Source organism: Erythrolamprus reginae, chromosome 3 (genome assembly GCF_031021105.1).
Source record: "Erythrolamprus reginae isolate rEryReg1 chromosome 3, rEryReg1.hap1, whole genome shotgun sequence".
Classification (NCBI taxonomy): Eukaryota; Metazoa; Chordata; class Lepidosauria; order Squamata; family Dipsadidae; genus Erythrolamprus; species Erythrolamprus reginae.
The window spans coordinates 58,127,411-58,152,947 of NC_091952.1; the positions used below are offsets into that span (position 1 = coordinate 58,127,411).

Consider the following 25,537-nt stretch of genomic DNA (forward strand, 5'->3'; position numbering starts at 1 on the left):
AACAAGAAAAGGAAAAAGTAATCAATATGCCACATATTGCATTGCCCCTGATGCTTGAGCGGAATGGGACCCTGCTTAAGTACCCTTTGACAGCTGTTTCCTTCACAATCCAGCCCTGTCCCTCAAATAAAATGGCGAAAGGTGGATGATAGCCAGTCCTCCAGCTGGATCTCAAACGAACCTGTCCTGCAGTTTCAAGAGGTTGATTTTGACAATGAAGGCACTTACGAGTGTGAAGCTGAGAATGGACAAGGAAAAGATACATTCAAGGGCCGCCTCATTATCCAAGGTAAACTCTAGCAGATTCATTTAGAAGTCACAACTTTTAGTTTATTATATTTTTTGAATTTATTGGAGTTCCCTTATATTTATTTATTCAAACATGCACGAGATCGATTTTTGTTTAGCTTTAACGAAAACTGCATCAGGAAATAGAGAAAACCATTTTCTGGCTTGTTTCAGATCTACTTTACTTAAGGGAACGATAGTATGTCTGTGAACATAATCTGAGTTTTGGAATATTCTCTCAATCAATCCCAGAAATGATTTGAGCAAATTATCCATTTGATTTTCACATTGGTAAAGGTTTTTTTTAGAAATGAAAGACACAACAACGGAATTCCAGCAAATCTTCACTAGATCATCATCATCATTATCATCATCACCATTATCATCTTGCACTGCTTGAAATGCATGAAACCCCCCTTTTTATGCTTTTTTTAGCTCAGCCAGAATGGCTAAAAGTCATCACAGACAAAGAAGCTGATATTGGATCAAATATCCACTGGAGCTGTGCTGCAGCTGGCAAACCAAGGCCTACATTAAGATGGCTACGGAATGGGCAACCATTAACTTCCCAGGTACATTTGAGAAATGATATGAATTTTAATATGTATATTTGAAGTATTGTTTTTTTCTTTCTTTCTTTTTTAAATATACCTTTTCTTTTCTTTTTCTTTTTTTCTTTCTTTGTGTATTATATTTATATTTGTAAATTAAAAAATATTTTTAAAAAAGAGAGAGAAATGAACAAGTTCTGTCTGTATCATTGACCTTGGTATCAACATCCTGAAGACTATGTCATGTAATTTTATGTTATATCTGAAGACTATTTAATGTATCTGGGTTTCTTAGATGTTTTCTTCCATTCAACAAAACCCAGCAGTAGGTTTTTTTTTAATCTGTACAAGTAGTCCTCATATAGTGACCATTATTGGGACCAACAATTTGGTCACTAAGTGGAAAATCACATGACTGTGACTGTGCTTATAATTTTATTTCAGCTTTCCCTTTCAGTAATGTAGTGGAGTTGCTTAAGTTTAATATGATGCAGAAGTCTTGTCTTCTATAGTTATTTTGTTTAATTATAACTAGAGTATCTAAATGGTTTTGCATTTAACTGTTTCTTTTTATTCCTTCTAAGTCAGGAATTTCAATTTCAAATCCTTACTTTTTAAAGGAGGAATTATTTCTCTTTTTATGTTAAATTATAGTTTCTGGTTTAGATTAGAATACTGGGATTACTTTATATTTATAAAATGTGTGTTTGCTAATGGGTTACAGTGGAGACATGAAATGCATATTTGAATGAAATAAATTGCTATTTAGAATTCTGTTTTCCAGCTTGTAAAGATAAAAAGTGTCACATTAAATTGAAGTATTCTTTTTGTACAATTACATTAGAATACTGAGGAATTTATATGGGGTTTTTTTGTACTTAACTTGAGGTATGGAATTTTGAGTTTGTATATGTTCATTAATGTTAAAGTGTTAGAGATTTGTTTAATCTTTTGCTGATAACTGGTTTGAAGAATGTCATTACCTATTTGATTTGCTCATTATTAAAAGATGGCTTATAGGATAAAAAGTTTTATATTTTGCTACCTAAAGAAGGTAAAGGGATTCTGAAATTGTTTTTCATTGCCACGATGAGGGTGAGAAATTGCTTTTGGGAGGGTGGACTAGGGATGATTTCTATATATTTTTCATTTTTTCTTGAAATTTTTATATTTTTTCTTATAGTTTGCATTCTTTTATTGTTCTACTCAAAACTTTTTAATAACATTATTTTTGATAAATATGTTATTTTTGACATTCCCTTGTCTAAACAGAATCGCATTGAAGTGAATGGTGGGAATTTAAAGATATCAAAGTTAAGAGTAGAAGACTCAGGGATGTACCAGTGTATAGGAGAGAACAAACACGGCAAAATCTATGCAAATGCTGAATTGTATGTCCAAGGTAATTTCTGTCTTTCAAAGAATTAAATGAGAGTTGCTCTATCAATAGGGTAGGGAAGTTAATTTTCCCAGCCCTCAGTACTAAGTCTATTTAATCAGTTGTCCTGAATTGAACAAAGTGTTGTTTTGTTTTGCTGGTTTCAGGTGTAGCTTGGTGTAAATAAAGATATAGTCCAGGTGTTTGCCTTGATAAGTTTTAAACGTTTATTCAGCTGAATAAAGATGGGCCCCTCATAGCAAGACTGAACCCTAAACATACTGTATGTTGATATTCATATTTATATGTTTGCTACATTGTCCACTTCTCCATCCAGAAGGACTGGAGTAGCACATTCCACTCAGACAAGTTGGCACACCCTAGATAAGATAAAGAAGTACAAAAATAGCCATCAACCACCCTTGGAGGTTCTCCAAGGACATTGTGTATCACCTCAACTCAGATGTTTCCTGAGGAACCTGCAGAGGCAATGGTGACATCAGCACATATGCTTCCTCAAGACTGTCAATAGAAGCATTAGATTCTTGGTCAACAGTGTGGTTTGGTGATAGTGTCGTATTGAAAACTGCAGGTTGTTCTGCTTAAAAATCGGGATAAAGTAGTCCCTTGGCACTTAGCTAAATTGCTTAATAGATGTTGTAGATTTTTATATAGAAAAGCATGGTTAGGTCAAAATTTTCTGCAAAAGGCAGAAAATTGTTGGTGAAAGTTTGGGAAGAATTGGGCAGCTTTTCAGGATCTTCATGCTAACCACATTTACACTATTATAATATTTACAATTATTCAATTAACCGGAGGCAATGAATTTAAAGTGGTTGTTCTTGCATGGTTCATTAGGCCATCTTATTACAAATTATTTTTAATGACCAAGAAATAATTGCTTTTGTAACTCTTTTATGGTAGAAGCTCATTAATTGCCTTTTCTCTTTAGCCTTTGCTCCAGATTTTCGACTAAACCCTGTCAGACAATTGATACCAGCAGCTCGAGGTGGAGAAATTATTATTCACTGTCAACCCAGAGCTGCCCCAAAGGCTCTAATACTTTGGACCAAAGGCACTGAACTTCTGAGAAACAGTTCCAGGTAGGAGAAATCCATTTCTATTTTTAGCTTCGTGTCAACAGCTTTACAAATATTCCAGTTAATGCAAGCTCTAGTAGTTACTCTAAATGTGGGACTGGTTGAAATGCAAGTTTGGTTTGATCCCATCCATGCATCCTTGAAATTGTCTTCTGTTGGCCTTACTTCCAGCTAAGGATGGTTATTCAAAGACATATAATCTGTTGGGGCTTTGATAAAATATGTAGTGATATCCAGATGGCAACATGTATGATTATAATAGAATAGAGAACATTAGAGAATATAGAGAATGAGGAGGTGAGGTGAAGGAAAGAGAAGAGAACAGATACTGAAAGTTGGTTTTTGATTGGCTATGCCAGACCGTTTGAACTAAGTGCATACCTTTTTGTGACAGAGAAAGACACAAACACACACAGACTGAGAGAGAGAGGGAGGGAGGGACAGACAGAAAGAGAGAAAAAGACATAGAGAGTCAGACACAGACAAAGAAAGACAGGGCGTGAAAGAATATGCAAAGTCAGCCCCATGGTTGGGTGGACTTGAGTCCCCTGAGACTTAATATAACACTGTAACTGAAATGTATACTGCTCTACCCTTCCAGAAGGATAGTAAAGTAAGCCAGTGAGCAAAGGGTACTTTAAGGATTTAGTTTAATTGGTCTGCCATCTAGTTATCTTCTTTTCCTTCTTTTTGTCCCTTAAAAATGACATCCTCACCACAATAGTATCGCAGCCTTACTGATGAGAAAATGCAAGCCACCAGTGAGTCCATCCATTTCATCTAAGTTCTATTTTATATAGAATATTGTTCCTTATTCTACAGGGCAAAACTCATCTGTAACTTGATGCTTTGTTTCCAGTTCTTTAACCCAGGCTTAACTCAGTCATGTTTACTGTTGGTCTCTATCTTCATTGCAGCATAATTATTACTCCAGATGGCACCTTGGTCATTCGAAATATTAGCAAGCCTGATGAAGGGAAATACACCTGCTTTGCTGAGAATTTCATGGGCAAAGCAAACAGCACAGGAATTTTGTCAGTCCGTGGTAAGGATAAATGTTTTATTTCTTTTATTTTATTTGTATTGGTTTTTTTTAAATATTTATATCTTAATATCTTCACGTAGGTCAAAATCCTTATATTTACATTCATAGATATAAATACATTCTATATTTATACACTGTATATACAGTCATTTTTTTATATTCTTTCTATCAGCCATCTTTTACTGTTTAATTTGCATTTTTGTGTGTGTCCCCATTTATATCATTTGGTCCAAGTAGTGTAGTAGTCCGAGTCCTTTTGATCCTTTAGTTCCATCATGAAATTGTCCGTTTCTGCGCATTCATATATTTTCTTAATAACCTCCTTCTCAGTGAGTATCTGTGAGTCTTTCCATTTTTATGATAAATGTTTTATTTCTATGGGGACAAATGCAACAACAATGGAAAGGGAAGTAGTATGTTTTGTCAATAAAAATCCTTCTCTGGAAGAGAAGAACACGTCATTAATTTACTATCTACACAGTCCTGTGGAACCTACAAAGACCTCCCAGGGATTTTTAAAATTCCTTTTCTCTTCTAAGACCCTCTAAGAGCAGAAGGTGATATCAGAAACTTCAGCTCCCAAGCATATTCCCAGGGTGTTTCTTTTTTAAATCTTCCCATGCATACAAATGACTTTCCATTATATGAATTATTGTTTTGCTTATCTTTTTGCAGACGCTACTAAAATCACCCTTGCACCATCTAGTGCTGACATCAACTTAGGTGAAAATATTACCCTCCAATGCCATGCCTCCCATGACCCAACAATGGACCTCACTTTTACTTGGTCCCTGGATGACAATTTAATTGACTTCGGCAAGTCTGAAGGCCACTATAAACGAGCTAGTAGAGTGAGTTCTTTATGGTACTTCCCCTCCCGGTAAATAGATTATAAGATGATAGTCCTAAGTCTTTTTTTCAGTTATGTCTATTTCCAAGACAGTGTGCTGTTTTTAAAACATCCTTTTAAATGTATGCCTTGCAAACTTCTTTTTTGATTCTGACACTGATGGTTTGCTTCTCCCATGGACAGAAAGAAAATATTGGAGATCTTGTAGTCTTGAACGCTCAACTGAAACATGCTGGCCGATATACTTGCACAGCCCAGACAGTGGTGGACAGTGCCTCTGAATCAGCTGTGCTAGTTGTAAGAGGTATTTTTTTCTTAATTTCTTTTTCTTGAGATAACAGTTTCCATTTTTAATTGCTTCTGCTTGTCTGCAGCTGACTTCTGTTATTTAAAAATGGCTCTTATTTCTGCATGCATCAATACAAGAGATAGAAGTATATTTTGTTACATGTATACTAATTCACCTAACATAATATAAATTACATGATTCTTGACAAATGTATCTTTTTCTTTTATGTACGCTGAGAACATATGCACCAAGACAAATTCCTTGTGTGTCCAATCACACTTGGCCAATAAAATTCTATTCTATTCTATTCTATTCCATTCTATTCTATTCTATTCTATGCTTTAGTATTAAAGGCTTTAGTCTTACGAGGACACCAGCATAGCTCTTGAAATAAATATTGTCATTTAAATGGATATTGCATTCAAAAGTAAAATAAGAGGCATGTGAAGATTCTTTCTTACAATGTGAATGTTTTTTTTTTTTAATTCCTATGAATATTATTTACAATAATAAGTTTGGAAATAGTTTTGATCCACCTCAAATTTGTGAAGAGCTGGTAAATAAAATGTATGTGGAACTGGTGTACTTTGATAGAGTTTAAGTTAATAAGATTGTTTTGTTATTACTGAGCATTTATTTTTCTCTTTGGATATTCTGTACTGTTTGTAATGACTGTCCTTTATCAATTGTGATGGATTGTGACAACCTGTGTCCTTTGCTTTTTTCCTACTAAAATCATATTGTCAATGCTTATAACTGGCAATACACACATTTTTTTGTTCTGTACTATAGCTTAGACCTCTTTTTTTAACATAGTGTAGCAAATCAAAGGTGGCTGGCATGTTCCCCATTCCAGTTCAGTTTCATGCTTCTTTGTTGCTAAGTTTCCATATTTTGATGTTTAGGTTCTCTTTTATAAAAGCTTGTTTTTATCATTATTTTTATTGCTGCAGTTTACATTGTTACATATTCTGGTTTTAAGATTTATTCCAATTTTTGGTGGGTACGGTTGATGGTTGGTTTGTATTTGTTTAGTCTGAGGCAATGATGGTGAACCTTTTTTTCCTTGTGTGCCGAAAGAGTGTGTGTGCACACACTATTGCACATGCATGAGTGCCCACATGGGGTGGGCAAAAACACCTCCCTCCCTCGAGGCCCTCTGGAGGCCAGAAACGGCCTGCTTCCCAACTTCTGGTGAGCCCAGTAGGCTCGTGGTTTGCCCTCCCCAGGCTCCAAATGTTTCCCTGGCGCCAGGGGAAGGCAAAAACACCCTCCCCATCCCCCAGGAGGCTCTATGGAAGCCAAAAATGCCCTCCCAGAGTCTCAATATGAGCCAAAAATCAGCTGGCCGGCACACACATGCACGTTGGAGCTGAGCTAGGGCAACAGCTCATGTGCCAGCAGATATGGCTCCACGTGCCATCTTTGGTACCCGTGCCATAGGTTCGCCATCACTGGGCTAAGGCAGTTCTTTCCAACCTTGGCAACTTGAAGATATTTGGACTTGAACTCCCAGAATTCCCCAGCCAGCATTTGCTGGCTGGGGAATTCTGGGAGTTGAAGTCCAGATATCTTCAAGTTGCCAAGTTTGGGAAACACTGGTCTAAGGGATGCACTATCTGTCATATTTCTCAGATACAGTTGCTACTTTCCATATGTGGTTTTTTTCCCCCCCTATACAATCTGCACTTATCAAAGTCAAAGTGCAACATGTATTGTGTTCTCTGTTGTTGTTGTTGTTGTTGTTGTTGTTGTTGTTGTTGCAGCAGCTTTCAAAACTGTATGTTAATGGATGATTTGAATGTTATCATTTGAACTCAGCCTAGGACTGCCATTATGACAGGGAAAGATAATGCAATAGTGATCTTCCTATTTGCTCCTTCCTCCAGGAAGCCTGTTGATCTTTCTTGAGCCAGATTTTTTAGATGCAATTCTGTTGTTTCTTTTTTGTAGGTCCTCCAGGCCCTCCTGGGGGATTGGTGGTGAGGGATATCAAGGATACCACAATACAGCTAAGTTGGAGTCAAGGTTTTGCTAACCACAGCCCCATAGCTAAATATGTCGTCCAGGGCCGCACACCACTCTTTCCACAATGGAAGCAAATGCGCACTAGTAAGTTTGTTGATGACAGCACTAAGTAGATTTCAATACAGAATTGACATTTTCTCCCTTTTACTGCTGGTTGTTCTATTTATTCTGTTTTTGTGCTTTTGGGTTATAGATCCCACAAATATCGAAGGCAATGCAGAAACAGCCCAAGTTATCAACCTTATACCATGGATGGATTATGAATTCCGTGTCCAGGCTAGTAACATACTTGGTAGTGGAGAGCCCAGTGTACCATCTACTAAAATTCGAACCAAAGAAGCTGGTGCGTATATATAAAACATAAAATAATGAAATGTGGGATCAGTTGCATAATGTTATTAGCATTGTTGTAGTGAGATAACGGCCAATATGCATCATCTTCTTCTTCCATAGGATTCGGCAACCAGTTTGTGTTAAGTTTTAAAATCATAATTTGTATGGTTTTCATACTTTCTGGGGACTAAAGTTCTCTTTTTGAAAAATGCATATTAGTTAAAATCTTTTTACTGCATGGTATTTTGGCTTCCTTGCCTAGATCTTTAAAGGAATGGTTCACAAATCGTGACTCCAAAGCCATCTAAAATTATGAATTACACTTTGTGTGAACTCATTCGTTAACTAATTATTGCATTCAGATTCAGCTTGGCAACGTTGAGTCTAAACATAAATGCCATGCTTTGGGTGTCATGAAAAAGAGGAAACGTGCTCATGAACCCAGGAGTTACCAATCTATAGTTTGAAAATCTCTTCTTTAAGTACTCAAAAATAAAAATCACGTTAAGCAGGTCCCACAGAGTTGGCCTTCTCCAGGTCCCGTCAACTAGACAATGTCAATTGGCGGGGCCTAGGGGAGGAGCTTTCTCTGTGGGGGCCCCCAGCCCCCCACCCTCTGGAATCAGCTCCCCCCGGAGATTCATACTGCCCCCACCATCCTTGCCTTCCACAAGAGTCTTAAGACTCATTTATGCCACTGGGCCTGGAGCCATTAGATTCTTGCCGCCTGGCCAATGAAAGTGTGAGAGAAAGTTGATTAAATGGGAATGATTGTTTTTTATGGTTTTGGGGGGATTTTAGATGTTTTAGATTCATATTTAATTATTTGGATTTAGGATTTTATTTATTTATTTATTTTGTCCAATACAAATTGAAAGTTAAAGAGAATAAAAACATGTAGTAGTAAATATCAGGGAAGGGATAGAAGAAGAGATATGAGAATAGAATACATCAATGAAGAGTAGAGGAAAGGATATATGAATGGGAGAAAAGATATATAAAATACAGGAGAGACAATTGGACAGGAGACGGAAGGCACACTAGTACAATTATGCTTGCCCTTTACTGACCTCTAAGGAATCTGGAGAGGTCAACCATGGAAAGTCTGTCATATTTGCCGCACGAATCCCAGCGACCAGTTAGGTCCCACAGAGTTGGCCTTCTCCGGGTCCCGTCAACTAAACAATGTCGTTTGGCGGGACCCAGGGGAATAGCCTTCTCTGTGGCGGCCCCGACCCTCTGGAACCAACTCCCCCCAGATATCAGAGTTGCCCCCACCCTCCTAGCCTTTCGTAAGCTCCTTAAAACCCACCTCTGTCATCAGGCATGGGGTAATTGACATTTTCCTTCCCCCTAGGCTTATAAAATTTATGCATGGTATGCTAGTATGTATGATTGGTTTCGAAATTGGGGGGGGGTGTGTGTTTTTTTAAATTAACTTAAATATTAGATTTGTTTACATTGTATTATTATTGCTGTGAGCCGCCCTGAGTCTGCGGAGAGGGGCGGCATACAAATCTGATTAATAAATAAATAAATAAATAAATAATAAAGTCAGGATGTTATGCTTTGTTTTATTATATGTTGCGAGCCGCACCGAGTCCTCGGAGAGGGGCGGCATAAAAGTAAAACAAACAAACAAATGAACGAATGAATAAATAAATAAATAAATAACCAGTCAATCCAAATCTCATTTATGGTATTTTATCTTTCACTTGGTACAGTGAAAGGAAGAGGAAATAGTTCAGTGATAGAACTGGTATTTTGAATATAGAATGTTCCAACCACAGATCTGAACAATTGAGACCCTCTCTAAAATCATGACTATCAATTACCAATCAGTAATTACAGTATTGAGCTACAACATACAGCATGATACCGAACAAGTGATCTGATTCAGTGTAGATCAGTTGTATATATTGTTATATTTTTATTCAATTATGAGGTATTTTGACTGTTATTTGGCTTTCCCGCCCAATTTTACTTGTACGCTGTCTTCTTTACTGGGAACACAATAGCCCCTACTGTTGCACCATCAGGACTCAGCGGAGGAGGAGGAGCGCCAGGGGAACTCATTATCAATTGGACAGTAAGTTGGCCACACGAGCGTACATTTTCATAATTAATATAGTACAATTTCTGTTTAATAGAAACATTTAAGAACATGGAAGTAAAGCAGCGATTCAAAACACATGAAAGTTGGTATTGCTTCAATTAAATTTGACTCCTATCTTGTAGTGAAATAATCAAGCAGTTTAAAAAAAATTGCCTGGTATTATATTTCCTGTATTTTCTTGTGTAGTCATGGAGAAATCATTTTTTGTGTGTCAATCTTTTCTTTGTAAACTTTGCATGAATAACTTTATAAAAATGAAAACATTATTTAATGGTTATTGAATAGTCTATTAAAGCTACTGTGCACAATAGGCTTTCACCTACCTGTAAAATTTTGTAGAAATTGGATTAAAATACACGGATGCATTAAATTGCATTAAAATGTAGGATGTGGCAGATCATACTGTATAGGAGAATATACTAAGATTGTCGTGGTGGATTCCAAATTGAGTGGGAGACAACAATGTGAAGGACTGCAATATAATGTCAATGTCAATACTGTACCTAGAGAATAGTTCTTATGGGAGGTGGGAAGTCTAGAAACACGAAATATAAATAAATATAATAATTCCTCCCTGATTGACATTGGTGAGACCATACTAAAAATATGGGGACCAGTTTTGAGTATCAAATCTTGGAGAAAACAAAGATAAACATGTCAAGAAGACAAAAACCACATTTATTAAGGGCCTGGAAGAATGCCCACAGTTATTTTAGGCATGATTTGAAGTATTGAGTATACTTAAGAAGGAAAAGGGTGAGACACATGGTAGCAGTCTTCAAGAATCTGAAAAGTGTCATGACAGGGCAAAGCAAAAGTTTTCAAAGCTGGACAAGAAAAATAAAGGATTTAAATTACAAGAAAGTAGAATAGTTGAATATTTTTTTAAAAAACATACAGTACAGAAAGTCATTCAGCAGTGGAGTAGATTATCTCAGAAAATAGTATAGAGGAGTCTATCTACAGTATTCCCTTGCTTTTCGCGGGGGATGCGTTCCAAGACCGCCCGTGAAAGTTGAATTTCCGCGAAGTAGAGATGCGGAAGTAAATACACTATTTTTGGCTATGAACAGTATCACAAGCCTTCCCTTAACCCTTTAAACCCCTAAATTGCAATTTTCCATTCCCTTAGCAACCATTCAGATTATTACTCACCATGTTTATTTATTAAAGTTTATTAAAAAAATATTTATTAAAGGCAGATGAAAGTTTGGTGATGACATATGACGTCATTGGGTGGGAAAAACCGTGGTATAGGGAAAAAACCCGCAAAGTATTTTTTAATTAATATTTTTGAAAAACCGTGGTATGGACTTTCCGCAAAGTTCGAACCCGTGAAAATCGAGGGAACACTGTATATCAGTATCTATATTATTTTCTGTTATGCCCCCCTAGGAAATATTTTGTACGCCATCAAGTCTCCACTGATGTGTGTCTTGTGGCCCATCCTGCCTGATCTACCATTCTCAAATTGCGCCCCACTGTGAGATTCACATCCTACCTGACACTTGTATCGGTACCTCCCTCAACTTCCTCGGTGTTGTATCCATGGCAGCCCGTTCTAAAAGAAAACATCTCGACAGTTCGAGAAGTTTGATTGAGCTCGCAAGACATTTTCTTTTAGAACAGGCTGGCCTGGACATAATGTCGAGGAACATGATGGAGGTACTGGTACAAGCGTCAGCTGGGACGCACATCCTACTCCCTGTGGCAAAAAAAGCATATTCGCCAGAGTCACCACCCCGCCCCGGCATTGCTCCATCCCCACCACGGGGAGCCTGCCCCACTATTTGAGCAGCACTGATTTAGATTGAGAGATATATATTGAGAATTCCAACAATGAGTAGAGGGATACATATGTACTGTATTTTACATGAAACATAATTTCACATACTGTTCCTGGGTACAGATTTTTACCTGCTATGGCTTGCTTCTTTGTTTTGTTCATTTGGATATTTTGTAGTAGTAGTAGTATTGCATACATTAACTTATAGTGGCATTATAAAATCTTAAGTGCATAAGTATTTTTCAGAATTTCACTGATTGTTTCTTGCCAACTTATCCCCTCCTTTGTTCATGTCACACCTTTCATCTCAGCCAATGCAACGAGAATACCAAAATGGAGATGACTTGGGATATAGGCTTTATTTCCGGATAGAAGGTACCCAGTCTTGGAAGATTGCAAATGTGTCTCATGCAGAATCCCTACATTATGTTTACCGCAATGAGAGCATTGCTCCCTATACACCATTTGAAGTGAAGATCAAGGCCTTCAACCGCAAGGGAGAAGGGCCAGAGAGCCTAGTATCTATTGTGCATTCTGCAGAAGAAGGTAAGCTGGGGTTTAAAATATTTTAAAAGTTCTGTAGCAAAAGTTCTTGATTTCCAGATAGTTTGCTATGAGATACAATGAGCTAAAGAGTCTGGGAAAGTATATGAATTTTCTCAAATAGTTATAAAAGTGAAATTCTAAGTAATTATATAGCCAGCTATAGTTTCTTCTAAAGATTCTAGCTTAAAATCAGTTTCATTTTCTTCTGTTTCTCCTAAAAGCACATTAATGAAATTAATCAGTAGAATTTTTGATGAGATGTCTACTGCTTGATCTTTTATATTTTGGTCAAGAGTCTGGCTTCTGATCTTGATCTTTAAAGCTGGATTAGATTTGCCATGCATATAAATGAATTTTTCCTACGGAATTGTTTTATTTGACAGAACCAAGAGTGGCTCCCTCTAATGTTACAGTCAAGGCAGTAATGGCCACAGAAATGGATGTTTCCTGGAATTCTGTGGAACATCATGATATGAATGGAGTCCTCTTGGGTTATGAGGTAAGAGATGGGCCTGAAACTAGAACAAGGCAGAGCCTTGTAAAATATTACCTATAAGAATAAGAAACAGATCATTTGCTTTGAAGTCTCCACTCCTGATAAGACAACTTCAATGAATCAGCAAATATGAATTGCCTTATAAAATGACATAGTCTGTTCTTATGGAATGGTAACATGGGCTATTCAGTTATATTCATATAATCCTAAATCAATGGAAATTATTCAATGCTTAAGAATTATTACTTAGGATCAACTGAACCTTCCTCTGTACGGAAATGTATATTACTGTCTTCAGATCCGATACTGGAAACATGGTGACAAAGAAGAAGCTGCTGACAGAGTAAGAACAGCAGGCCTTGTCAACTTGGCACATGTGACTGACCTCCATCCCAACACAAATTACCATGTGTCAGTCAGAGCATACAATGGGGCAGGAACTGGGCCGGCAAGCTCCCCCACAAATTTCTGGACTAAAAAGCCACGTAAGTGAACATTTGATTAACTAGCAATTACTCCCCTGCTTTTCATGTTCTTTGGCTGCGTGTAATGTTCATGAGTATTATTTTGCAGACCTGTCATTTTGCGGTGGAGGTCTGTTTTTAATATATATTATTTCTCTGTTCTCTGATGTTGGTGGAGCTATTTTTGAATGCTTTTTTAGAACATGCAAACCAGTAATGGGTTCCTACTGGAACGGTAAAGGATAGCACACCGATAGTAAAAGTTGAGCTGCGTGTGGAGCTTTGGGTGTCTTGCGTGTGTGTGCATACATCCCAGCAGGATTTTATTTATTTATTTATTTATCTATCTATTTATTTATTTGTTTGTTTGTTTGTTTACTTATTTACTTATTTACTTATTTACTTATTTACTTATTTACTTATTTACTTACTTACTTACTTATTTACTTATTTACTTATTTACTTATTTACTTATTTACTTATTTACTTATTTACTTATTTACTTATTTACTTATTTACTCATTCATTCATTCATTCATTCATTCATTTATTTATTTATTTAATTCGATTTTTATGCCGCCCTTCTCCTTAGACTCAGGGTGGCTTACAACATGTTAGCAACAGCACTTTTTAACAGAGCCAGCATATGGCCCCCACAATCCGGGTCCTTATTTTACCCACCTTGGAAGGATGGAAGACTGAGACAACCTTGAGCCGGTGGTGAGATTTGAACTGCTGACCTGCAGATCTACAGTCAGCTTCAGTGGCCTGCAGTACAGCACTCTACCTGCTGCGTCACCCCGGCTCTGTCAGAAGCAGAAAGCAAAATCTTGAGAGGAGATGCGCGCACACACAAGATTTTAGTGATTTTTTGCTTCTGCGTATGCAAAAAAAAAAAGAAGCCAAAATCTCACACGTGCGCTCACCCCCTCACAAGATTTGCGCTCGCATAGAAGCAAAAACTCACTGGGATGCACATGTGCGCGTGCAAAAGACCTGAGGCTATACATGCAGGGCACCACTAGTGGCGGTAATGGGAATCCGCTCCGATGCAAACAGTATCAGGATCCTTCCATTGAATGTACAACAAGGGAGAATTTGGAACCAGGAACACATATGGCAAGAACGTCCTCAGGAAAGGATGTCAACAGGACAATGAATCTGTTCAAAGAGAGAGTAATGCCTGCCAGGGGAAAATGTCAAAATCACACATTATACAGCCATTGTTGTTATCAACTCTATAGGAAATATGGCATTTTTGCCTTCTGAGGAAAAAAAAATGGGTAAAATAGAATGTATGGCAGCCCAAGCCCATTGCAGTTTGCCCACCATGTTTTTGCAGTTTACAAAAGTCTCAGTAAATATGTGGGATTTAGTCTTTTTGACATTTCCAAAGGAAAAGGACAGGTGGAGATTTTGGTATGGCTGTGGCTGTTTTCCGTGCGGGGGGAAAAAAATCACAATTTATACTCAGCTTTTCTGGGGGGGGGGATCCCATTTTTTGGAAGTATTTAGGAATAAAGATCAATAAAATACAATGGAGTTGTTTAAATTCTACGGAGAGGGGCGGCATACAAATCCAATAAATTATTATTATTATTATTATTATTATTATTATTATTATTATTCCATTTTCCAAATGAACCAGGTAAAGAAACTTGGTACATCTATGGGTCACTAAAATAAAACAGTAAAAGGTTTTATAGTGGTGTGGTCAGCTGTGGTACTTAGGCTACAGCTTGCCTTCTGTTCACTCTCTTTAAATATCTATTTTTTACATTTTCTAGCACCAAAGATGCTGCCTGGCAACATTAGCTGGACATTTTCCAGCTCTGGCGTCATCATTAAGTGGGATCCTGTGATTGCCAAAGCAGATGAATCTGTTGTCACTGGCTACAAGGTATTATAATCTGTAGAATTTTCTCCATGAGTGAATGATTCTTAATTTTTAAAAATCAGTGCAGCATGCGGTAGCATTACAAATATATCATGGAATGGTGGGGTTGCTGTATTAATCCTTGAAAATCAGGTCCTGCAACCAAATTCTTGGTTCTGTGGTTGTTGGCATTCCTTAGAATGTGTCTTCAACCTGCAGGCTACTGTCTATAGACCTAAGATTATATATTGTAAGTGATCTTAAATTTGCATAGTATGAAGATGGGCATATTTCATTGAAGAATATGTGCAAATTTTCTGGATACTGATTTCTAAGTGAGGAAGAGGAAAAAACTGAAGACATAGGAGAGACCAACAGTAAACTCAAAGTGCTTTCATCTACAGATGCTGTATCGTCCTGATACACACCCAGCTCCTGTTCTATACATAGCCAACAATAATTGGATTGAGGTCCCAATCCGAGAAGATTCAACTTCTGCGTCGGTGCAAATTAGGACAACAGGCCCAGGCGGAGATGGTGATCCAGCAAATGTACACATTCTGAGAAATAGTGGTGTGTCTGCCCTTTCCTGAATACAATTTTGTATTTTATTCATTTATTTTGAACATTTGCCTACTGCTTTAGGGGGCAGGAATCTTGAACTCTTGCATTATTTTGTTTTTCCAGTAGAGCCAGCATTTCACCAGATTTCTAAAAACTCAAATTGTTGTCTTCCAGAGCAAGCACATTCGTTTTCCCCATCTTGATTCTACAGCATTCTCCTTTATTTTCTATGTGGTGTAATACTAGGAAACCTAAGAATAAATGATTCAGAAAAAATAACATTTCAGGAGTAACCAATCCCAGTTTTCTCCCCCTTCTGTATTAAAGAATATATAATACCATACTTTCCACACTTTCATTTCTGGACATCATCCAACTTATTGTACATGACTGCATCTTAAATGTATCATGGTTGGTAGAAAATGTATTGAAGTTATTATACATTCAGGGAAATTAGATAGAGAAGCTGTTGCATGAATACCTGGGTTATGTGTATCAAGAACTTAGAATGTCTTATTCCTTGGAACTAAATAATGGTAGGGTTGATTTTTCTCTCTCTCTCTAGATTAAAATTTAAGGTGAAGAAGTATTAGGAGGTTACAGTTTTCAGCTAATATTTGAGATAAATATAACTGGTTTATGAATTTAATACATCTACCAGAAAATGTAGCATATGAATTCAATAACACATCTGATAAATCTCCTGTTTGTTAGGAAAAAGAGTTGTTGATTTTAAAAATATAAAATAAATCTACACAACTCAGTGGTGCAGTGGTGAGAGTGCAGTACTGCATGTTACTTCTGCTGATCAACAGCTGCCATCAGTTTGGCAGATCGAATCTCAGTAGGCTCAAGGTTGACTCAACCTTCCAACCTTCCAAGGTCGGTAAAATGAGGACCCAGATTGTTGGGGGCATTAAGCTTACTCTGTAAACCACTTAGAGAGGGATGTAAAGCACTGTGAAGTGGTATATAACTCTAAATGCTATTGCTAATGCTATTGCTATTGCTACCTTTTTTTTTTTTTTGCAGGCACAAGTATGATGGTGGACAGTTCTTCAGGTCACCCGGTGCTTCATACAATGGTTGCCCTAACTCATGCATTAATAATGCTTGCCCTGATTGGCTCCTCAGAGCTCTGATATTAACCACTAAAATGGAAAGCTATTAGATAACATTTTTCGTAATCTAGCAAATCCACAGTTCACCATTTGGACTACATATTTCTACCACAACTATCTAATTATAGACAGTACTTAGTGGGAAAGAACCTGAGAAGAAAATATACTTTTTTCTTTCTTTTTTAAAGAATGTATAACATTTCATACAAGACATGAGTCTTTGATCAATCAAGTTTTTTTAAAACTGACAAAACAAGAGGCGATTTCTGGAAACTGGATGTGTCTTTCATATTACTGTATTCAGTAGATTTTTCTGCCTTACAAAGCCATGTGCAAAAGAAATGACACTTAAAACTTTTTTTTAAAGTACAAGAAACAAAAGACAAACAAGAATAAATGTGTATCTTCCAAGAGAAGATGTCTCAAGTGATGAGCATGTTCTGTATCATTCCCAACAGCAGCCAGTATCGTGCCAAGGACTCCGGTACTTAATGTTAAAATGGAACTTATTGAAGGGCAATATTGTTCCAATAATTTTTTTTCAAGGCATATGGCTGGAGGAGACAAGCCAATAGAAACTGTCAAATATCTCACACTGCATAGACTTTTGACGAACAAAACAATGTTAAATCTAATTTGTTGAAAGTGGGATATTGATGGCTCGCTGGTGAAACCAAAAAGTAATAATAATTTGCCTTGTACTTTGACTTTTACTTTGCATTTCCTATGATCATTCATCTGTGCTTCTTGAAGAGGTACATTATTTATGCATTCAAACTAAAAAACGGTTCATTTGTTATTGCATATTCCTATAGTTCCTCAGTAGTGGAGGAGTTTTATGGCAGGAAGGAAAGCTTTGGAAATGAGTCATAAAGACATTTGAACAAGAAAGTTACTGGAGAAATCTTACTCCCCCTTCTCGGGAGATACACGGTATTATTTATCCAAAGTTCCTCAACCCAATATGAAGGTGAAAAAAAAAAGTTGAGTTGACATGATAGTCAAAAACAATAATTAACATTTTAACTTGAGTTTAATTTCACCAAACGACAGTATTAATTTTTCAGATTGTTCTTCAGAAATTTAATTTTGCCAGCAATGTATTTATCTGCTTAGTTGTTTTTTGTTATAAACAATAAGGAAGGGGAGATTTCCAATATCAGTCTTGAAATACTGTTTCACATTTGTAAAACATCATTCTGCTTTCCTGAACTCAGCAGAATTAGGCTGCTGGGTTTTTTTCTTCCCCTGGATGGAAATTTTCCAACTACAGCAAAACCTTGATGGAGCAAACCATTTGGCAAGGCAGGGATGTCCTTTACTCATGAATGTTTTTTAAAGCTGAATGTACGTTATTGAAATCAATTTATGACAGTTCATAATGTTTTGTAATTACATGTTAAGTAATAGGAATAAATTGATAGAATGACATAAACTGACAGTAGTTATAAATATAAGTGAATTTAGCAGACTACTTCAGATACAATGGACTTAATCTCCTGCCTTTGACAGATGTTTGGATACAAATTTAAAGTTCGTTAAATCCACTAAATAGAGGTTTTACTGTACAAAGAAGCTTCTTTTGTCTTTTCCCTTATCAAATCTTACATGTAGAAAAGGAACTGAAGACTTGATTTCCCACGTTTATATTTAGACTAAGGTCCTATTATATATTCATAATTACATTTCCAAGGGTTGTTTGGCTTCCAGAACACCCATAATTAATAATAGCCAAGGCTCAATGTGATGTTGCCCATTATTTTTACATGTGAAGCAATGGAAAATGTAGGATCGACCCTAGAAAATATTTTTTAAATGTCATTCTCTAAATTATTTGCAGAAACTTTTATGCAGAGAAAGATCGAGAAAAATTTGAACTTTGAACTCATCTCTTCCTCTATGCAGCTTCTTGTCCCTAGAAAATTACCCAACATTAACATACATTCTACAGATGATGAAGATCTGGTGCTATGTAGCCACCATCAACTCTTAAGGATAACAAATTTCTCCAGGAGGAACTTGTCCTAACCTGATCCTTCAGCTTTTCCAACAGTGCATTCCACCTTGCTCTGCTCACTTTCTTCTCCTCTTTCTTTCTACCTTTCACAGTATTAGAGCCTTCTTCAGAGAGCTGGGTGTTAACACAATATGTCTGAAATAGGACAGTTTCAACCCGGATAAATGTGTGATGGTACATTGATTTGTTTTCCTGGCTGTCTACAATATAATCAGGCATCTTTTCCCACATCAAAGTTCAAAAGTGTCAATACTTTTCGTAGCTTGCTTCTTCAAAGTCCAATTTTTACTTCCGTATAGAATCATACAGAACAAATACCATGGCTTGCATGATTTTGATCTTTGTAGATATAGACATATCAAGCATTTGAATCTCTTTTTAAATCTGCTATGAATGCTCTGCAAAGTGTCTGTGGCAAATTCCTGAACTCTTTCTTTATTTTGGTGGTTGATCTTAAAGAGTAGAAATTATCCACCACTTTGATACTTCCATTGCCAATTATAAGACTAACTGGTCTATTTATTGCATTTGATTATGTTTGTTTATATTTTATTGTAGTCTCATTTTTCACTGTTCTCCTTGGCTTTTATTACTAGGGCTTGCAAATCCTTTGCATTTTAACTATTATTAGAGCAATGTTATCAGCATAGCATTGGTTATTGATGTTTTTCCCTCAGTTTTGAATGTTAATCTTTTTCCTGCCTAGCTGCCTAATATATATTTAGCTTTTGGTTGAATAAAGAAGGAAATATATACAGCCTTGTTGCATTTACCAGTAGTTGTCAACCTGGAGCCAGCCTGTTCGTCTATATTCTGGCTGTATTTTGGCTTCCTGACCTTTCCATAAGTTTCTCATGAGAATAAGATGTTCTGAGGGTCCCATTTTTCTTAGCACTTACTACAACTTGCTCTGATCAATACTATCAAAGATTTCCTATGGAGCACATTGCGACTTCTTTTTGGTATTCTTTGGCTTTCTCAATTCTGCAGCATGAATCAGCAATAATCTTCCTTGGTTCTTTTCTAAAACCAGCTTAGGGCTCAAATTTGCAATGAATGATCCTAAGCACTATTTTGTTAGCATGTGAAATTAATGGTATTGTATGCTAGCATGCGCTCTTTGTTAAGTCTCCCTTTTTTGGTATTGGAATGCAAATTGACCTTTTCCAGTTTATTGGCCATGTTCAGTTGTTTTCCAAATACACATTTTCCATTCCCCTGTTCTTTCGCTGGGAGCATCTTTTAATAAAAGAGCATCTTTTATTAAAAACTAGCATTCATAAGATATCCATAAGGCAATCCAAGTAGAATTCCTCATGACCAAAACTAATATTGTTCAGATTATAAAGTAGCAAACTACTATTTCCTTGTTTCTAATATTCTTCTAATACCTCACTAAACTGAGGACTCGAAGGGCAGTTGGTAAAAATTCTACCTTAGTTTTGTATTTTGATGTGCTTGAGGATTATTATATATCTATGCCATTATATATTTTGTTATCTTGTTATTGGTCTGGCTTCATGAGGGCAGCAACTCATTCAACTAAGAATATCTTAAATATAATTATTATAGCTTGTGCACTTTGCCAACTTCTGGTTTTCAATTTCAAGGAGAACATTTAGCTCAATTAGAAAGCCTGCTCATGCCCCACTTTTTAAAATATCGACTAAATGCCACTTTTGACTGGCCCGATTCCCATCTATTCTCTGCCTCTTGAGTCCCAGCTGTTCAGGAAGAAATGGGGATTTTGCAGTAACCTTCCCCTGGAGTAGGGAGGGAATGGAGATTTTACAGTATCCGTCCCCTGCCATGCCCACCAAGCCTTGCCCACAGAACTAGTAGTATTTTTTTTTTTGAATACCACCACTATAATGTTCCCTTGAGCATCATTTCAATAGCTATACTTTCTTCAACCTTATAGTTTGCCCATTTTATACAAATTAAGAGTTATTCCAATTTTACTACAGGGTCACCATATTTTTTGGGAAAAAATAGTTTAATCTAAAATAACACCACCAACATATATTCAGACATTTTCAAAAATATTAGAGAAATAACTTATTTTGACACGAAACTCTTGAGGGTTTAGCAAAGAACCTTGCTCCTTATTAACTTGCCAACATGGTGACTTATATATATATATTGTTTTGACATTTCATAACTTTGCCTAAATTGGAATTTGCCTCTCCTGCCTATTAATCTTCAGAAACTATAAATCAATAAATCAGTATATGATGATTTAGGTGTTATAGCTAGGGTGTGATTATGAGGCTATCAAATTATGTAAAACACTGCTGAATGTAAGAAACACTTCAATTCATTGTTTCATACCCCTAGTATTAGCATATAAGAAACAGCTTGATGATTCAAGTCAGGGTCCATCTTAATTCAATATATTTGTTTTCATGGTGGCCAACTAGATACCTTATGAGATAGTTATTCACAAATAGCCAATAAGAGATGCCTTTCTCCTATAGTTGTTTCCCCTGGAAAGTTTATGGGCAGATCATTCCATCACTCTTAATTTTAAAAAAAATCAGTGTTACCTTTCGGATGGGGAGGGGGCATTGAAAGATCTGTCCATTATGAATTATTGCAATACTTTTTAAAGGCCATCTAAAATAGTGGTCATCATCATACTTTATAGAAATGGTATATTCTGACTAGTAACAACTCACTTGTATGTGAACCATTCTGCCAGTCCTTCAGTTTAAAAAGTTTTTATAAACTAGAAACATTTGAGAATTAATTTGAGTTTTCATGCAAGTGCTCTATCACAAAATATAATCCCTTCAGAGTCATCATTAATAACTCTGCCCTGCAAATTAAGAAACCAAGATTAAAACAGAATTTAGCCTAAATTCAGTCTGGAAATGTAAATGTATTTAACTTAACAGTTATGTCTTGAACCTGTATAATGCATTAATATCTCCGCCACATAGTTACAGATTAGAGTCCAGAGGCATAAATGCAAAGAAACGGGGCAAATCTTATAAATTAAGCAGAGTGGCAGAATTCAAAATTTCTCCCTTCACAGTAAAATATGAAACACTGAAATGATAGGCCATTCATTCACTCTTTTATAAGAAAGCAAATGCTTCATTGCAAGGAGTTTACTTCTTTCTTCCCTGTGCATCAAAATGCTGTTCAGAATTTTTAAAACGGGGAAATGCAAAATAGTCCAGTTCCTAATAATGTATATTGTTAATAGTTATTTATTTTCATCTATTTTTTTCATCTAAAAAAAGAAAAACAAAATAAGCTATCTAGTATTGTGTATTAGTATTATGTCCAAATTTTTCTATTTGTATTTTGTTCAAGAAGTCCAGTTGTCATCCAACTCTATTGTATTTGGTACAGTAGAACGTTGCCACTTTTAAAAGTTTTTCCTTGCTTGGATGTATAAAGGTATGTACATATGAATAATAGGAGTATATGTGCCCCAACCTTTAAAAATGTTACTTTTCAGAGACTTGTATCATGTTCCTTCACTTACTGTCTTACAAAGATATATGGGATGCTCTCTTCACTCTTCCACATAAGCGATAAATAAATTTTTAGACCAACTTTTTTGATATAAATAAGATAGTATTCTCCATTTAGAAGATTCCTCCTTGAGAGCTAATGGAGTATAATGAATGACTTAGAGATTTGACCTGTGAACCATGCCCCCTTATCTAAGTCATAGACATTACAGGTAGCTTTAGACAAATCACAGCCTCTTGACTCCAGTGAGATCATAACAAGGCTGACTTGCAGAACAGGGTTACTTATGAATTCTAAGACATTATCTGAGGAACACCCTGAAGTCTGAAAAGTACTATAAAGCCATGGTAGATTTTCCACTTGCTTATAGTTATTGCAGTTTACTTTCTTATTTGTGTTGATTTAAAAACATATATTTTGGATAGCAGCAAGAGAACTGAATGAGTGTAAAATGAAAAGTTGGAAAAAATGGGCTAGATTGGGTGCTCAGATAACAATGAGAAAGGCAAATTATATCCATATAACAACAATTTGGGCGGGGGAGTTTTATTTAAAAGCATGCAGAGGATAGGCAGTTGTGTGGTGTGTAAATATGTCATGGTAGAATGTATTTTAAAACTGTTGTAAACAGCTCCAAAAGAATTTCTCCAGGTAGCAAAGCACTCTTTTTTTCTGTATTCTAACATTCAAGCCAGACTATTTTGCTTGTGCTTGGAAGAAACCAACTTTGCATCAAACCTGTTGCTTATAACCGTGGCTATAACCGTGGCTCATAAAATAGATTGTTAACACGTAACCAACGTACAGATGGGATAAAAATTAGATAAACAAAAACTATACCTTTTTTTTTAACATTTACAATTTTTAGCATTTCCTTGGTGTGAAAGACGGATAAATCTATATATTTCCTACTTCTTGCCCCAGCTCTCAACTATTTGTATCAAATGCTCCAGGTGGTCCTTGACTTATGACAATTGAATGCAACATTTCTGTTGGTAAATGACATAGTTGTAAATGAATTTTGCCCCATTTTTTGCCACAGTTGTGAGAAAAATTCCTGCAATTGCTAGATTAGTGTCATAGTTGTTAAATTAATCCAGTTTACCATTGGATTTTTTTGTCAGAAGTTCGCCAAAGGTGATCACATGATCCCAGGACTCTGCAAGCTTCATAAATACAAGTCAATTGCCAGTCGTCTAAATTTTGATCACATGACCCATGGGGCTACAGCAACAGTCATCAGGGTGAAAGATGGTCCCAAGTCATTTTTCCCCAGTGCCTTTGTAACTTCAAACTGTCATTAAATGAACTGTTTTAAGCCAAGGACTACATATACTGGCAAAATTTAAGTGATACATTGAATGGAAAGCATATTTCAGTTCTCATTTTTCCATGAGTGTCACTCACGACTTCATACAGTCTAATATAATTTTAAAAATGAACAGCATTTTGCAATATAAAGTTATACTATGTGTTATTATGGCCCTATGTGATTACTTTGTGTGTGTTTGTTTATATTTATATGTACATTTGTTTTGTAATTTGTTTTGCCTCATTCATTAAAAATACATTAGTTCTGTTTCATTTACATCCACACCCCAGCTTTTCGCATATAAATAAAAATGCAGTTTGTATTCAGATTTTAAGCTGTATCAGTATTTTAAACCAAAGACAAGTAGGTCTTTCATACATTTCTTAGAGATTAGCAGGTTATAAGGGTCGTTACAGGCTCCCCCCACCTTTTGTTTTATCCTATAAACTGTCTAGAAGTAGCAAGAAAATCTAAAGGTAGTCAAATTTCTCTATTCAAAGGCATCTTGAAGGAAGGCGTGAATTTTGTTCTGTTTTTATCTTGGCACCTCACTATCCCATACCATTTGAACAATTTTTATTCTATTGCAAGAATGGGGAAAAAATCATTTTGTAAGCTACCCAGAGGCACTTCAACAGTGAGATGGGTTTCATATATATCTGCTCAATAAATAAATATATTGATTTTTTCCCCAATATGGACAATCTCCAGAGGTATGATCTTTGACTCCTGTAATTCTCAGCAATGGCCATGGTGAGTCAGCAGTTTCTAAAAGTAACATGCCTGGAAGGCACTTATCTTGAGGAAAGTTGGGATATATATCAATTCATGGCATAAGGCTACACTTGAAATCGCATCATCCTGCTCTCCATCTTTTCAAATATGCTATGTTGGAAAAGATTTCTGAAGGAATGATAGAAACATAGAAGACTGACGGCAGAAAAAGACCTCCATCTTTTCAAATATGCTATGTTGGAAAAGATTTCTGAAGGAATGATAGAAACATAGAAACATAGAAGACTGACGGCAGAAAAGGTCCATCTAGTCTGCCCTTATACTATTTCCTGTATTTCATCTTACAATGGATATATGTTTATCCCAGGCATGTTTAAATTCAGTTACTGTGGATTTACCAACCACGTCTGCTGGAAGTTTGTTCCAAGTATCTACTATTCTTTCAGTGAAATAATATTTTCTCACGTTGCTTTTGATCTTTCCCCCAACTAACTTCAGATTGTGTCCCCTTGTTCTTGTGTTCACTTTCCTACTAAAAACACTTCCCTCCTGAACCTTATTTAACCCTTTAACATATTTAAATGTTTCGATCATGTCCCCCCTTTTCCTTCTGTCCTCCAGATTATACAGATTGAGTTCATTAAGTCTTTCCTGATACGTTTTATGCTTAAGACCTTCCACCATTCTTGTAGCCCGTCTTTGGACCCGTTCAATTTTGTCAATATCTTTTTATAGGTGAGGTCTCCAGAACTGAACACAGTATTCCAAATGTGGCCTCACCAGCGCTCTATATAAGGGGATCACAATCTCCCTCTTCCTGCTTGTTATACCTCTAGCTATGCAGCCAAGCATCCTACTTGCTTTTCCTACTCCCGACCACACTGCTCACCCATTTTGAGACTGTCAGAAATCAGTACCCCTAAATCCTTCTCTTCTGAAGTTTTTGCTAACACAGAACTGCCAATGCAATACTCAGATTGAGGATTCCTTTTCCCCAAGTGCATTATTTTACATTTGGAAACATTAAACTGCAGTTTCCATTGCTTTGACCATTTATCTAGTAAAGCTAAATCATTTACCATATTACAGACCCCTCCAAGAATATCAACCCTATTGCACACTTTAGAGTCATCGGCAAATAGGCCAACCTTCCCTA

At 36.3% G+C, this 25,537-nt stretch overlaps 1 protein-coding gene across 1 annotated transcript in view; it reads left to right on the top strand.

Annotated features, from left to right (window-relative positions):
- The window catches only part of CNTN2 (contactin 2), a 57,026-nt gene extending 40,174 nt beyond the window's left edge, over window positions 1–16,852 (top strand). Inside the window, exons 8-23 of the mRNA XM_070748892.1 lie at window positions 114–289; window positions 724–860; window positions 2,112–2,241; window positions 3,170–3,320; window positions 4,235–4,362; window positions 5,038–5,213; window positions 5,396–5,516; window positions 7,455–7,613; window positions 7,723–7,872; window positions 9,881–9,951; window positions 12,076–12,310; window positions 12,694–12,809; window positions 13,105–13,291; window positions 15,058–15,170; window positions 15,551–15,719; window positions 16,743–16,852. Coding sequence (XP_070604993.1) covers window positions 114–289; window positions 724–860; window positions 2,112–2,241; window positions 3,170–3,320; window positions 4,235–4,362; window positions 5,038–5,213; window positions 5,396–5,516; window positions 7,455–7,613; window positions 7,723–7,872; window positions 9,881–9,951; window positions 12,076–12,310; window positions 12,694–12,809; window positions 13,105–13,291; window positions 15,058–15,170; window positions 15,551–15,719; window positions 16,743–16,852 — 2,329 coding nt within the window. The remainder of the gene's footprint in view (window positions 1–113; window positions 290–723; window positions 861–2,111; window positions 2,242–3,169; window positions 3,321–4,234; window positions 4,363–5,037; window positions 5,214–5,395; window positions 5,517–7,454; window positions 7,614–7,722; window positions 7,873–9,880; window positions 9,952–12,075; window positions 12,311–12,693; window positions 12,810–13,104; window positions 13,292–15,057; window positions 15,171–15,550; window positions 15,720–16,742) is intronic.
- The last annotated feature ends 8,685 nt before the right edge of the window (window positions 16,853–25,537 follow it).